The sequence below is a fragment of the Juglans microcarpa x Juglans regia genome, chromosome 4S, assembly GCF_004785595.1.
Source record: "Juglans microcarpa x Juglans regia isolate MS1-56 chromosome 4S, Jm3101_v1.0, whole genome shotgun sequence".
Classification (NCBI taxonomy): domain Eukaryota; kingdom Viridiplantae; phylum Streptophyta; class Magnoliopsida; order Fagales; family Juglandaceae; genus Juglans; species Juglans microcarpa x Juglans regia.
The window spans coordinates 24,887,071-24,901,238 of record NC_054601.1 but is presented as its reverse complement, the minus strand read 5'-3'; the positions used below and the strand labels follow the sequence as shown (position 1 = coordinate 24,901,238).

At 31.6% G+C, this 14,168-nt stretch overlaps 1 protein-coding gene across 1 annotated transcript; it reads right to left on the bottom strand.

The window, feature by feature from the left end:
• Positions 1 to 2,951: 2,951 nt before the first annotated feature.
• On the bottom strand, positions 2,952 to 6,334 carry LOC121261917 (UPF0481 protein At3g47200-like). Its single transcript, XM_041164332.1, has 3 exons — positions 6,052 to 6,334; positions 3,750 to 5,377; positions 2,952 to 3,132 (listed from the first exon to the last, which is right to left on the bottom strand). Exon 2 carries the CDS (start codon positions 5,363 to 5,365, stop codon positions 3,773 to 3,775), a length of 1,593 nt encoding a protein of 530 aa, XP_041020266.1. The 5' UTR covers positions 5,366 to 5,377; positions 6,052 to 6,334; the 3' UTR covers positions 2,952 to 3,132; positions 3,750 to 3,772.
• Positions 6,335 to 14,168: the final 7,834 nt, after the last annotated feature.

Below are 14,168 nucleotides of genomic sequence, written 5' to 3'. Positions count from 1 at the left end.
CATAATCTATATATTCTTTGGGGTTGTTGCAGAGGAGTGTATTATGGAGAATACAAATGTAGTGGACCAGGAGCCAACTCAACAGGAAGAGTGCCTTGGGCTAGAATGCTCACCAATGAAGAGGCTGAGCCTTTTATTGGGACTCACTATGTTGAAGACAATACTTGGCTCATAAAACCTCTTTAGGTAATTATTATTATTTTCTTTTTTTCCAACCATCCTTATAAAATAAAATATTGCTTCCTAGCAGCTACTTGGTGAAAATTTATATTAATATTCATTGTCATTTATTTAGTAATATTGAAGTACTGCAATTAAAAAAAAACTAAAATTATATATAATATATATATATATATATGTAAGCTATAACGTACAAGTGAAATAAAATTATTGCAAGGATTTTCAGAATTATGATGGATCGATCTCAAGCTAGCAATTATTCCTGAGCCATATATATATATATATATATATATATATATATATATATATATAGATATGTATATATATAGCTAGTGCACTTTGTGGAGGACCCTGCTGGCCTGACCCCAAAAAATGTGTGCACCATTGAAAATGGAGGCAGCAGTATAATATATATATTGTCGATCGATAGTGGAATCATGAATACCGGAGTATTAATTGGCATCACTTCATGAATTCTTAACCGAAGCTTTAATTCTAACAACAATACCACTATCATGCTAACTCCTATATACACACACACACACACACACACACACACACACACACACACACACATACACGCACATGATATATAAAAGAAACGCGAGGTACTGTAAACTCGGTAATAATCAAACAATGAACAATTAACGCTTTATTAATGTACCAGTACTATACAACTTTCCGGCCTTATACAGAAATATAAAAAATGTATGGATATGTATATATATATATATATGTGTGTGTGTGTGTGTGTGTGTGTGTGTGTGTGTGTGTGTGTATAAACCACATGTACTGATCGTCGAAATCATCGATATATACATGTTTATATATATAACCAGAGGAGAGGGATACTGCATGCATGCAGGCATGGATAATTGAGAAACAACTCTAGATGATCAGCTAATTATATATTTCTAAGGCCAAACGCAGGACTTGGCTATTTTCCAATTCTGAGCATCCTCGACGTTGTCAACGTATTTCGCAATATTAATACATGATCCAATGTCGAAGTAGCCAAGGTACTCTTGGTTAGGCGGCTTGACAGCAAATTGGCAATTGCCATTCAAACCATTAGGCATTAATGTCGTCCCACAGACAAAATACAAGTCATCGTTAACTCCATATACCCACAAACCAAAAAGAAATGCAAACACTGATATTGCCATTCAAACACTAATTATATTTTAGTAAATTCAGACTTTAAACAAGGATTTTATTTCTGGATTGATGTATTATAATTTAGTTGATAAAATTAACTCTTTGTGCGAAATATTATTTAGTTTTCATTTAATTAGTAATTACAAAATTGGCCGGGTGGTGGCTTTATAGACTAAATATTAGAAGTAATAACACAAATATGTTGGTATAGCTGAATCATATACTTTAGCTTCATTCTTAAAAGTAATAACACAAAAAGCCTAGTAATATGTTATTCTTAACAGTATATGTTTATAGATCATATACAAAGATAAATGTTTGGTTGATCACAAACAGAAATTAGAAATAGTTGTCATACAAACTGAAATACATACCTACTTATATATACACCCCTACTCGCATTTGTATATAGTTTGCTGTGATAAATTAATTAATTGATATATATATATATATATATATATTATATTGGAACCCAAAATTAATCTCTATATGCAGAAAGAACTTGAGTTCCCCAATGTATAGACTAATGTTTGCCTAAATATTTAGTACAGAAAACTTGTCAATGGCTTAAGGTATTGACAAGTATTATAGATCTTGAAACCCTAAGGGAAATTTTTGCCTCTGCTCAGCTGTTTAATTGACCAGTACTAGAAAGAACTTGAGTTCCCCCAACTAGCAAGAACATAGATATATGAATATCAACTACAAAAATGGATCATATTCGAAATACCCTATAACTAACTTTAAACTAAAGGGTTTTTAATTGAAGTTATGATCTTAAGTATAACGTTTCAATTGAGGACAGTACTGTGCTAATAGATCCCACTTCATTTTCCCCCAAAAGGGGCCATAAATGCAGAGAGAAAAGGCTCGGTTTCAGGGTTCAACATCACCAGCAATTACATACATCGCCGGTAAAGGAGGTTTTTCTTGTAGTGGTGGAGACTCCACTGAGAAAGCCAAATAACTTTAAGGCCTTGGGTTCTCACCGGGCTTAATTGGTCCGGTCTACGCCCTCTACTTGGTTGTTCAGTAAAAATGGAAAATTAAAGGAAGTCTCAAAATATTTGTTTCCCGTATTTCATTTTATGAACAACAACGTCCTGACTTTGAACAATTATGAATGAAAATTATGAATACTTATGTGTGTTTATCTATTACTATTATAGTAAAATTATAAATTTTATGGAAAAAAATGTCAATTATTATGTTTTTTTCAACCTGTTCAAAAGCCAACAATAACATTCGACGAAATTTCTTTAGCCCTAATAATTGTTCGAACACCAATAATTCTATTTTAAAACAAAACAATAATAATAATTTGATCCCCAAATCTTTATGCAAATAGATATTGTAATTTTTCCATTATTTTTAAAACTGAACATTCTATTATTAAAACTTAGACAAATTAAAATAAACAATCGAATGGTTTTTTAGCCAATATTTGAATGGCCTCACTTTTTATGTTCAAATGTAATTTTCTCCGTTCCGTAATTGACAATAAAAAAGAATTTATTATATAGAAATATAACTAGATAATTACTTATGAGAGCAAATATAAATAAATTCTCGTGAAGACAAGCCCATTATCCCAACAGTATCAATATATAATAACAAAGCTATAAAATTGTATGTTAATAAGAAACAAAGACACACAAAATCACTTCATTCGAATCCATCGGGTTGATAGCTAGCATGACCTTCACTCTTGTTGCATGAAATTCATATCATGATCTATCATTAGCTAATTAATCTCCTATTGCTTTTCTCCATTCTCAGCCCATATAAGTGTTCCTGCAAAAAAATTCATAATTTAACAATCGAACTAAGTCTGGATCCTCTTTGACCAAACTTCATTGCAAAGAGAAAATTGACATCACATAATTCACCGGACATCATGTAAATCACGGATGGGAGAACATCGAGCTATGAGTTTGTTTATTCTGAGCGTATGTTGTACACGACCTTGGGTTCAGGTATTTCATAGAACCACACTGGCAGCCATAGAACTTGTCCGAGTAAGTAATGAGAAAAACACAACTTAGCAACAAAGAAATCACCATAGAATCCATGGCCTCTCATGTGGTTCTCGCAAATGCAAGGGGGGGTGTTGTTTGGAAAATCAGAGAGCAATCTGTAACTCAGCAAATGAAGAACATAGTAAAGAATGAAGATGTGGTGAGGTTAGAAGATATTAGTGCTGTATATGTTCTGTAAATATGTGGGTGTATTCATACAGCATTCAGAGCTGAGCCTATGTTACTAATAGATGAAGAAAGTGATGATAAGGCATATTATTTCAAGCAGTACTTATCTTTGTGCATACTATGTTCAAATTTTCGAAGCTATTACTAGCAATCTAACAAATTAATTTCTAAACGTGAGGAGTAAAATAAAATGTGATGTCCTACCAGATTTTATGCACAAAGCTTCTTCACATCTTCACAACTTGGATGATGGAGCATATAGTTTGTACGAGAGTGAGCAGCAATAAGGTAACAGCAGCTACAGTAGAAGCTATTTTCCAAGGAGTGCCAAAATAATCACGTTTCAAGGTAGCCTTCCAAGTATGCTTAGTGTTGCTATAGAATGCATTCAAATCTCGAAACAAACCCCGATAAGCACCTTTCCAGCTATAATAAACAATATTCGTCCCCAGATTATTGATAAAAGATGCCACTGAATTGCTGTTGGCAAGCCAATTAATGATGATTCCTTTTCTAATAAGTAAATCTGCATCTTTGGGAGTGTTGATTAGGAAAGTCAATAGCACAATGTAGTCTGTAAAATGTGAATCATGTGGATAATGGCATTGCTCAAATGCTATGATGTTTCGATAAGTAGTCTCTGTCGAATTATACATGTTCATGCATGGAATTTCCAAAGTTCCGTTGGTGAATTTCAAGTCAAGTAAGCATTTGCTTGAGCTCACCTTAAACTTCACTCCAGCCTCATACAACTGGCTTGCCGAATATAAATGATCAGCACTAGGAAGATTATTATTTTCATGCGGTAGCACTAGCAGCTTTCTAGATGATGGAAGAAAAAATGCTCTGGCGAAATCAGCAAAGTGTCTTGTTAGGTCAAGCAAGCATTTGCATGATCTCACCTTAAACTTCACTCCAGCCTCGTACAACTGTCTTACAGTATATAAATGATCAGCTGATCTAGCAAGATCATTACTTTCATGTGGTGACAATAGCTTTCTGGATGATGGAAGTAAAAATGCTTTGGTCATATCAACAAAGTGTCTAATTGGTTGCTCTCCAAGATTTCCAGGAAATTCCTGTTCTTTAATGTACTCCAAGACATCAATTGCAAGCGAAGTGAAGGAAGGATGCTCATCATCCGGTGCACATGCAAGGCTGAATAATATCTCAAGAGCAAAGAAAGGAAGTTGATTTTCAAGTAACTCCAAGTCCAACATAATTTCCTGCCACGATATTGGGTTTAACAGTATATGGTTCTCACGAATAACCCTATCTGATCCTTTGAACCATATTTCGTAGAATAATTCAATAATAAAGATCCCATCCACCAAAATTAATTTCACGAAATCGTCACTGCTAAACTTGATGGTTTCTGCATAACAACTACGCACACTTTCTTCATTTAGCTTTATGGCATTTACTAAAATCTCTATGTTGAAGTCAATCTGCCGCAGGAATCTCTGAAAATATTTTAATTTCAACTTTTCCATGGGTTCTAATATTTTGCTGCCATGGTGGAAAGGCCCTATTGATATAACCTGAGGAGTGTAGGCTTCCTCATTCAATTTTCGAAGACAAGTTGGAATCCTGTAGATACAACACTCATTTGCTGATAAGGGTGGCTCCAAGCTTGCAGCCATTTCTTTGATGCTATTTAGCAACTGATCTCTATGTTGATTTCCATTTCCACTACTCAAAGTGTTTGTAGCTTCCTGACCCCATTGTTGAATTTCAGCATGCTTTTGATTTCCATTTGTGACTGAAGCAGTTTCCACTTTTTGTTGAATTTCTTGATCATCACTTGTTGATTTTTCCATCTCACAATTAATCTTCTTAATTAATTAATTGGCTTCTAGCTCCTGGCCTGCTACTTACACAAATTCAGACTCAGTACTGATTACAATACAATTATATTATAAAAATATGGGCCAATTTTTTGGGCAACTTAATTAGAGTACTTTAATGCTAATGCTAACGCTAACTTTTTCATTTGACGGCTTTAAGAATTAAAAGAAAGGAATTAAAATAAGTACCCATGCAGCTAGTAAACAAATTAAAACCCCATGCATTATCAGTCATTCAAAGTAAATTAACAATATCATATTATATATTATTTATAGATCACCTAGCTAGAAAAATAATACCCAAATCAACGTACAAGCAAGCTATGCATTTATTTTGTATGCAACGAGTTGAGCGCATTAGCTGATGAACTAGCTAGATATACATGCATAAAAATGTCAATATCCTAATAAATTAACATCTCAATATTCAAAACAAAGAGGTCCAGATAGCACATATATAGGCATGGAATTAGATCCATAGATATAGACGACGGGGCTAATTAGTCATTTTTTTGACAAATAATTCGTTGCAAATACTCGTTTTTATTACATTGAATAAGCCTAAAAACATAATCAGTGATTATCAATAAGTTAGAAAAGAAAATGGAAGAAATTAAAAGAAAGAAAAAGACGGTGATTTCGAATCATGTTTTCCTTACCGAAACAAACGCTTTCGCTTTTGGTCGCCGCAGTCTCCAACTTCTCAGACTTACAGATCAAAGAACCGATGAAGCAAGTCGAGTGATGAAACGGAGACAAAGACGCTCGTACTCATGTTGGAGTGGAGTTAACGATCAAGAAAAGAGATCTATCCGGATGTTTCGTTGATTTCACTTACCACACTATTACTCATATATGCATGGTAGCTGGATACCGGACAAGCTGCAATATTCAACACCTCGGCTAAACTCAAAACCTATCACAGCATCACACGTGGTGACTTCTCCTTATTAGACTATTTTAACAGTCAACATCAATAATTCAAGAAGGAATCTGGCTGTCCTCAAACAAACAAAAGTATCATGTGGAGAGCACTAGTCTTGACCTAGGTCTCTGTCAGAGAAGACTTGGAAAGTAGACGGGCACGTTTTCTAATTAAAAAAGAAAAAAGATTACATAATATTAAATTCTAATAATTTTAAAGAAAGATAATTACTCGTGAAACATTATTAATTATTTTTTTATATTAATGAAAGATAGAAAAAAGTAATGTTTGAAAATTTGAGATGTTAGCCTATCTATAGATAAACTTATAATTATTCATCACACAATATCAAAGTACTGTGTAAATGGATAAGTTGAAAATTTCTATCAAACACTCTCCGCATGTAGAAAAATTACGAGAATTCTCAATTGCAAAATGTATGTGTTTTAATAATTATTTTACTATTTTATTTTTTCCCAAATCTTATATCATGTATAGCTAAAAATATTAAAATAACTTTCTAGAAATGAGACTATTGTAGTAGTCATGGGATCATTTTAAAGTGATTTTGGTGGAGAGTAAATCAATTTATTTAATTTCTATAGAAATTTCTAATACTTGATTAGGATTGTTCATTCTGGTCAGATTTTTTCCTGATCCGCGAAACTGGATTTCAATAAAAGTAAAAGAATTGTTAGAAACAAATATGGTTTGGATCAAGGAGGGGCATGATTTTATTTTCTCTCGTGTGTGTCAAGAGAAATGCAATGTATAACTGAAGTGAATGAATGAAAGGTTACAAGGTTTATTTAAAATAAAAAATAAAAAATGAATAAACTTTGACAGAAAGACAAGTATGAAAGGGAGACCACTTTGTGAGTTTTAATAAAAAAACAAAAAGTTGTAACGTAGAGAAAGGCAAAGTTAGTCAGAAAGACAGGTATGAAAGGGAGACCACTTTGCCTTTCTCTACGTTAAAGTAAAAAGGCAAAAACCAAAGAAAACGACAAAGTAGAGGCCATTAACCTTTACTTTCTAGAGAGAGTAAAAAGGCAAAAATAAAATAAAATGCCAAAGTTTTATTAATATTATTCTTTCAGTAGCAGATCACACTTTAAAATTTTCTATTTTTCATCTTCTTTTTCGATAGAGTAGCAGACCACTGCAGCAATAAAGGTTAGAATACTGTTATGGATCTCGAATTCGGAATCCAAAGAATATCTTGAATGGTATAATTTTTTTTATATATTTTTTTAATCATCATAAATATTTTAAAAAAATAAAAAATTTATAATATTATTAAAAAATATTTTCTTAATCATTCAGTAAAAAAAAAAAAAAAAAAAAACCTCATTCGAAATATTTTTTGGCTCTCGAATTTGGGATCTAAAGTATTTCTCTAAAGGTTAACACAAATTTTTCTTCTTCCTTCATTATAGCATACCACACTTTGAAGTAAATAATATTTTTTATTTTCCTTCTTCTTCGATCGATAGTAGACTATTGCGACAACAAAGGTTCACACAGATTTTTTTTCTCCATTTTCAGACTATACTTTTCGTTTCTTTTTCAAAAGGAAAGGAAAAGCATCAAAAGCTGAGACCATTGCCCCTTTTCGTTTTTTTTTTCTTCTATTTTCCTTTGCTCTTCTCAATCCAAGCTGGTTAGTCTTTCCTCTTTACACTTCCTTTCATTTCTCTTCTCATTTTCCTTCCTCATTGGAGATATTCAAATTGTCACTTTCTCTGAGTTACTGATCCTCAAATAATTTTATCTTCATCTAATTGCTCTAAATTGCGTGTGCTTCCATTTCAGATGTGCATTTTTTTTTCTTCGAGTCATTGTTCTTCCATTTAAGATATATTGTTTTTCTTAAAACAACTGCCCACATGGGACGCGGTGCCCCCACAGTTCCCTAACCGGTTGTAAATAGATTTTTTCTTAATAAAAATATAAAAAGTTTTAATGTAGAGAAATGCAAAGTTAGTCAAAAAAGATAAGTATGAAAGGGAGAGTTCGGAGAAAAGAAGGAATTATTTTCTGTTGCAAGTAGAAAAATTACAGAAAAGAAGGAGAAAACAGAAAAATTAAAACAGAAAAATAATTGTAACTAATTATTTATTTATTATTCGTTTTTTTATGAAAATTTATTTATTATTCGCCATTTGGGTGTATTGCTGTACAAATAATATGTTTGTATATTATTATAACAAAACTTAATAAGTTGTAAATATGTTTAGTAGAGTTTTTTCTTGCAATTGGAAAAGAAAAGGTTTAAAAATTACAAATTCGCAAAATCTGATGAGATCGACCCAGTTAGGGTAAAACAATCATAACAATTGATCCTAATATGACTGAGTAAAAATTTGAAAATACGACTCCACACCAACTCTGATAAAGAAGAGTTGGAGTCAAAATTTCTTTTTTTTTTTTTAATTTTTTAGTTGGAGTTGGAGTTAGAGTTGAAAGCATCACCTGATTGACACTAACTCTGAATCTGAATTCAATATTATACATATATTATAAAAATATATATTTATTTATATATTAATTATATATACTAATACAGTTATATAATTATGTAACTAGAGCTTATATAATTAAATTTAATAATATATTAATATGAACTAATTATCATAAAATAATATAAATAGACTGGTAGTATCTCCACACGGATACTTTCTGCCAAGGTTTATTCCTTAAAAGTTGCTTTATTTGTTGAATCTTTAACATTTATTGATTGGATTTAAAAGTAAAAAAGCTTGATTGAAAAATAAAACGCGCTTTGGGGAGGAATCTTTCTATCTAAAGCAATTCAAAGGGCCAGTTTTGTTGGTTTAACATGGGATACTTGTTGCGTTGGGGCACTGAGGTAATATCATATATTTTGTGAATAATAAAAAAATCATAATAAAATATTAAATAATAATATAAATAATAAAAAATAATAATAGAGTATGTTGATAATATTTCACTACCCAAACTAGCAAGATGGATCTCATTCCTATTGGAACTAAATCCGAGTCTCACAAATATGTCACGTTCATATTCTTCTTAAGTAAACTTAAAAAGGTTGTTGAGTATCGAGGAATCTTCCTGGTATACTTTTTGCTTGACAAAGTAAGTCTAGTGACTCCCAAGAGTCAAGACGATCAGTCATATCTTCGTAAAGCTCCTTTTTGGATGATGGATTAACTTAAAGAGAAATGTTATATACAATCTTCAAATAAACCTTATATTGTAAGTCTAATTAATTTTATTATTAAATTTTTTTAAAATTACAATAATATTCTTATCAAAATGATATTTTTTTATTTAATGAAGGATTTATACATGCAATCCCCAAATGAGAACTGCAAATAAAATTTTTCTTAACTTATAATCAAAATTACTTCACCCATCACAACCTCCATGCTCATATATTATTTAAGAACAATGAAAATTAATATCTGAGATATATTTTTCATTGATGATCCTAATAATCTTGTAAGATACGTCTTACGATTCTTTTAGGTTTTGTTTGAATTCATAAAATGTTTCATTTCATTTCATTATTACATTTTTTTTAAATTTTTACACAAAATATAATAAACAATTCAACTTTTTCAAATTACAATTCAATTTTCTCAAATTTCAAAATAATATTCTAGCAATATTTTTTTTTAATTTTTATTTTTTATCTAAAATTATCTCACCTTATCTTTGAATTCAAATCAGCCTTTTATTTTTTTACCTTGTAACTTTCAAAAAGCATTAAATTGAATCTTATTTTTATTAAGAGAAATTCTATTTGCAATATTCAAATGGAGACCGCATGTGCAAGCCTTTCATTAAATAGAAAAAATTACTATTTTGATAAGGATATTATTGTAACTTTGAAAAAATTTAAAGATAAAATTAACTAGACTTACAATACAGTTCTCATTTGAGGATTGTACCATTGCTCTTTTATTAAAACTAAATCCATGTCTCACATTCAATGGGTCCAGTTCCAACAAAAAATTAAGGCTACATTTGAATGTTAAACTGAGTTGAGTTGAGTTAAATTTAGATGATAAAATATTGTTAGAATATTATTTTTTAATATTATTATTATTATTTTGAGATTTGAAAAAGTTGAATTGTTTATTATATTTTATATTGAAATTTAAAAAAATTGTAATGATGAGTTAAGAAAAAATTCTCTCTTTCTTTTCTCTTTATCTTTCTCTCTTCTCTCTTGAGCCTGATGCCATCCTCTTTTTCTATTTTTCCTTCTATAGAAATTTAAGCACTACAAATTTTTTATTTTTCACCTGAACTTGGCTTTGAGATAACAATGACTTCTCTTTCCTCTATATATCTGAAGGGATATTTATGCAGGATTTGATTTACCATAGGTACAAAAACCAACGTTGGTTGCTGTATTGCCTTCACGGGTCTGGGATTTTATGCTACATAAGTAGAAACGAATGTGGGTTTTACTTGAAAAGAGTTTTGTAGAAATCTTAACCCATCTCAAACTTATATCATCTTTTTATTATAATTTTTTTTTTAAATTTTTACACAAAATATAATAAATAATTTAATTTTTTAATTCAAATTTCAGAATAATAACAAGATTAAAAAATAATATTCTAATAATATTTTATTCAACTCTCAATTCAACTCAACTCAGTTTAACATTCAAACGTAACCTTACTGTCTTATGCCTGGATCATATGTCAATAGAGAAGGTTGTTTTTCTCCAATCAAATTTTTGGGTTCGTCTTGTAAGGTCGTTAATTTCTTTAGCAGGAGTTCGAGGTCATTAAATCTCTTAATACGTTGAAGTGATTAAAAAAAAACCAGTTAGTTTATTGGTTTTGTTGCGGTGGGTGTTTCAACTTGTGGAAAGTGGAAACCAGCGCTTGGATTCTGGAGTTTGAGGAATGAGGTTGAGGAAAGGCAAAGAGTCACCTGACGCACTCGACATTGATACAACTTAAAAGACACCGTCAAAGTATCAAGAGATGTGCCAATGAAAGTGGAAAGGAAACGATATCAGGGTTACAAAGCGACTGGAACCTCCTCAAACTTTGGAGTCGTGTGCATGTCAGCAGAGAGATCCCGACCTCAACAACAAGGTAGGTTCAAGATTGATAATAATTCCCACCGTACTAGTCTAGTGAAAATTAGTAGGGTAACTGCAAGGGGTTTTTCTCCCCTTCTGTCTCAGTAGGCTTGAGAATGGTGACTAAGGGGACAAGAAGCAAAGGCCTAGCCCATAACAATTATTGTTTGGCAAGTGAAAGTATCTGAAGTACTCTCATTACTATTCTTTAGTTTATTATTACTTTTCACCTACTTTTCTACTATTAATTATTTTTCACCTACTTTTTACTACTATTTAATATTTTATTATTACTTTTTCACTACTATTTACAAACATTCTCAATACTTCTCAGGTATTCTCATTACCCAAACCAAGATGATTCCCTACCCATGGGTAGGCCCTTTTGGATGTTACTTGCGTGAAGGAACGTTCTGCAGGGGATGAGACTTACTGACCTGGAAACCTCTCGAATAGTGTCCAGCTCTTAAGGGCTGAAAGCACGAGGGACCCTCGATCCTCTAAAATGAGAGGCATCAATGGACAACCAAGGACGCTAGTGGGATGAGACAAATCGAGAAACCACGCCGCATTAATGTCACCACTACATGAGCTACACGCCACATTAATGACGTCGTCGCAGAACCATGCAGAATTAAATGATTCTAACAAAAGGAACAGTACGAGGGGTACGGACTCCATGGAGGCAAACACAATCTGTCTCCCAGACTCATGGTATAAATAACAAGTCCCAGGTACGAGAAATGCTCTCTGATCCTTAGACTCTCATACTTATTTACAAACTTTTAAGAGAATTTATTGACTTTAGAGTCGGAGACTCTCCGGCCCCAAGGCTACCATCTCCCAAATTGCCTTGTTCTCTATTTCCGCAGACCCAAGTTCTGAAGACCTAAGTTGTTGGAACTCAGCCCCAATGCATACAAAACACGATGTTAACAATAAGGATCTTCGATTTTCTATGATCCACGATGATAAATAATAACAGTTAGACAACTTACCTCATTTCATTACAGTTTGATAAAGAATCTAACCTGATTATGAGAGATGGATCACCCTAACAACTTTATTTCCAAGTGTCTTCCAATGGCTAGAGGCGCAATGATGTTATAGGGAAGAACCCTTAACCCCTCAGTGCTATTTGTAGACTTCTGACCATAAAAAAACCTAGAGACATTTGTGTCCCACTGTGACTAAATCTAGAAGTATTTTTGTCCCACTATGACTAATTAATTAAGTGATAATATTTAAGTTAGTCTAAACCGATATGGGTGTGTGAGACATAGTTTTAATAAAACACTTACATTCTGTATAACAGCGACGTGTACTTTCTTCATGCTTCTTTACGGTGTTTACTAAAATCTCAACTTAGGAGTCAATGCGCTGCAAGAATTTCTTAAAGTATTTCACTTTCAACTTTTTCATGATTTTTAATCTTTTGCTGCCACGGTGGAAAGACCCTATTGATATAAGCTAATCCTATAGATGCAACATTCGTTTGATAAGGGGGGCTCCATGCTTTCTAACATTTCTTTGATGTTTTTTTCCCAACCCTCTATGTTGATTGTCATTCCCAGTACTAGTCCAAGTGTTTACTTGATCCCTTTGATAATATTCAAGTTCAATATTTTGATTCCCGTTTGTGATCATTGATGCAGTTTTTGCTGCTTTTTGTTGAATTTCCTGATGATCTCTTGTTCGTTTTCCCATCTGTCAAGCTCTTGTATAGCTTCCTGTAGAATTAAAAATATTAGGATGATGGTTCCTTTCTTTATGCTGAAAATCTGGTATTGATTTTTACATTATATTTATTTTCATATTTAAAATAATAGAGACGGGCCTAACAACATTTAATGAATATTAATAAAGTATAAATAAGGTTAATAATATCTTCTCAAATTTTTATCCAAACTTGAGAGCCTAGCATAATAGAGATCAAGATAGAAGCATAAAATGGATATCACAAACGTAACAATATTATTAGAATAGTGAGTTAAGTTGATATTATTAGATTCACAGGGGAGATTTCGATAGTGAGTTGAGTTGAAATTTGAAAGTTGAAGAAAATATTGCTAGAATATAATTTTTTAATATAATTTTTATTTTTAAATTTGAAAAAATTGAATTGTTTATTATATTTTTTTTGAAAGTTTGAGATAGTTGTAATGATTAAATAAGATAAGATAGGATGAGATGAGATGAGTTGCGATCAACTCTGAATCCAAACAATCTTACAGACTCCTGCCTATCTCTCCCTCACTTGAAGAGACACTTAAGCTTACACATGAATTTGAGTGTCTGATCTTGAGGATCGATATAATACAACTAACGGAGATCGGATAAAATTATAAGGCCTCGTTTGATTACACAGATAAGATAAAATGAGATAAGAAATATGTGCATAATAGTGAGATAGTTCGTGAATAATAATGAAATGATTTGAGTTAAGATGTTTTATGAGGTTTTGCGAAATAAGAGAGAAAAAGTTGAATAAAAATGTTATAAGGTTAAAATATTGTTAGAATATAATTTTTGTTTTGCGATTTAAAAAATTTGATTTTTTTTATATATTATTTAAAAGTTTAAGAAAATTATAATAATTAGGTAATGTTAACATAAAAAATTTGAAAATTTAAAAAATTGAAATTGAAAAGTATTTGTATTTAAATAATGTTTAAATGTTGAGACGAGATGAAATGAGTTGAGACTAACTGTGAAATCAAACGGGGCTAAGACACACCGGTAGAGAAAGTCAGTGAAAA

Excerpts from the sequence above, each read along its gene's own strand:
- LOC121261917 (XM_041164332.1), bottom strand. The coding sequence starts at position 5,365 with ATGGAAAAATCAACAAGTGATGATCAAGAAATTCAACAAAAAGTGGAA.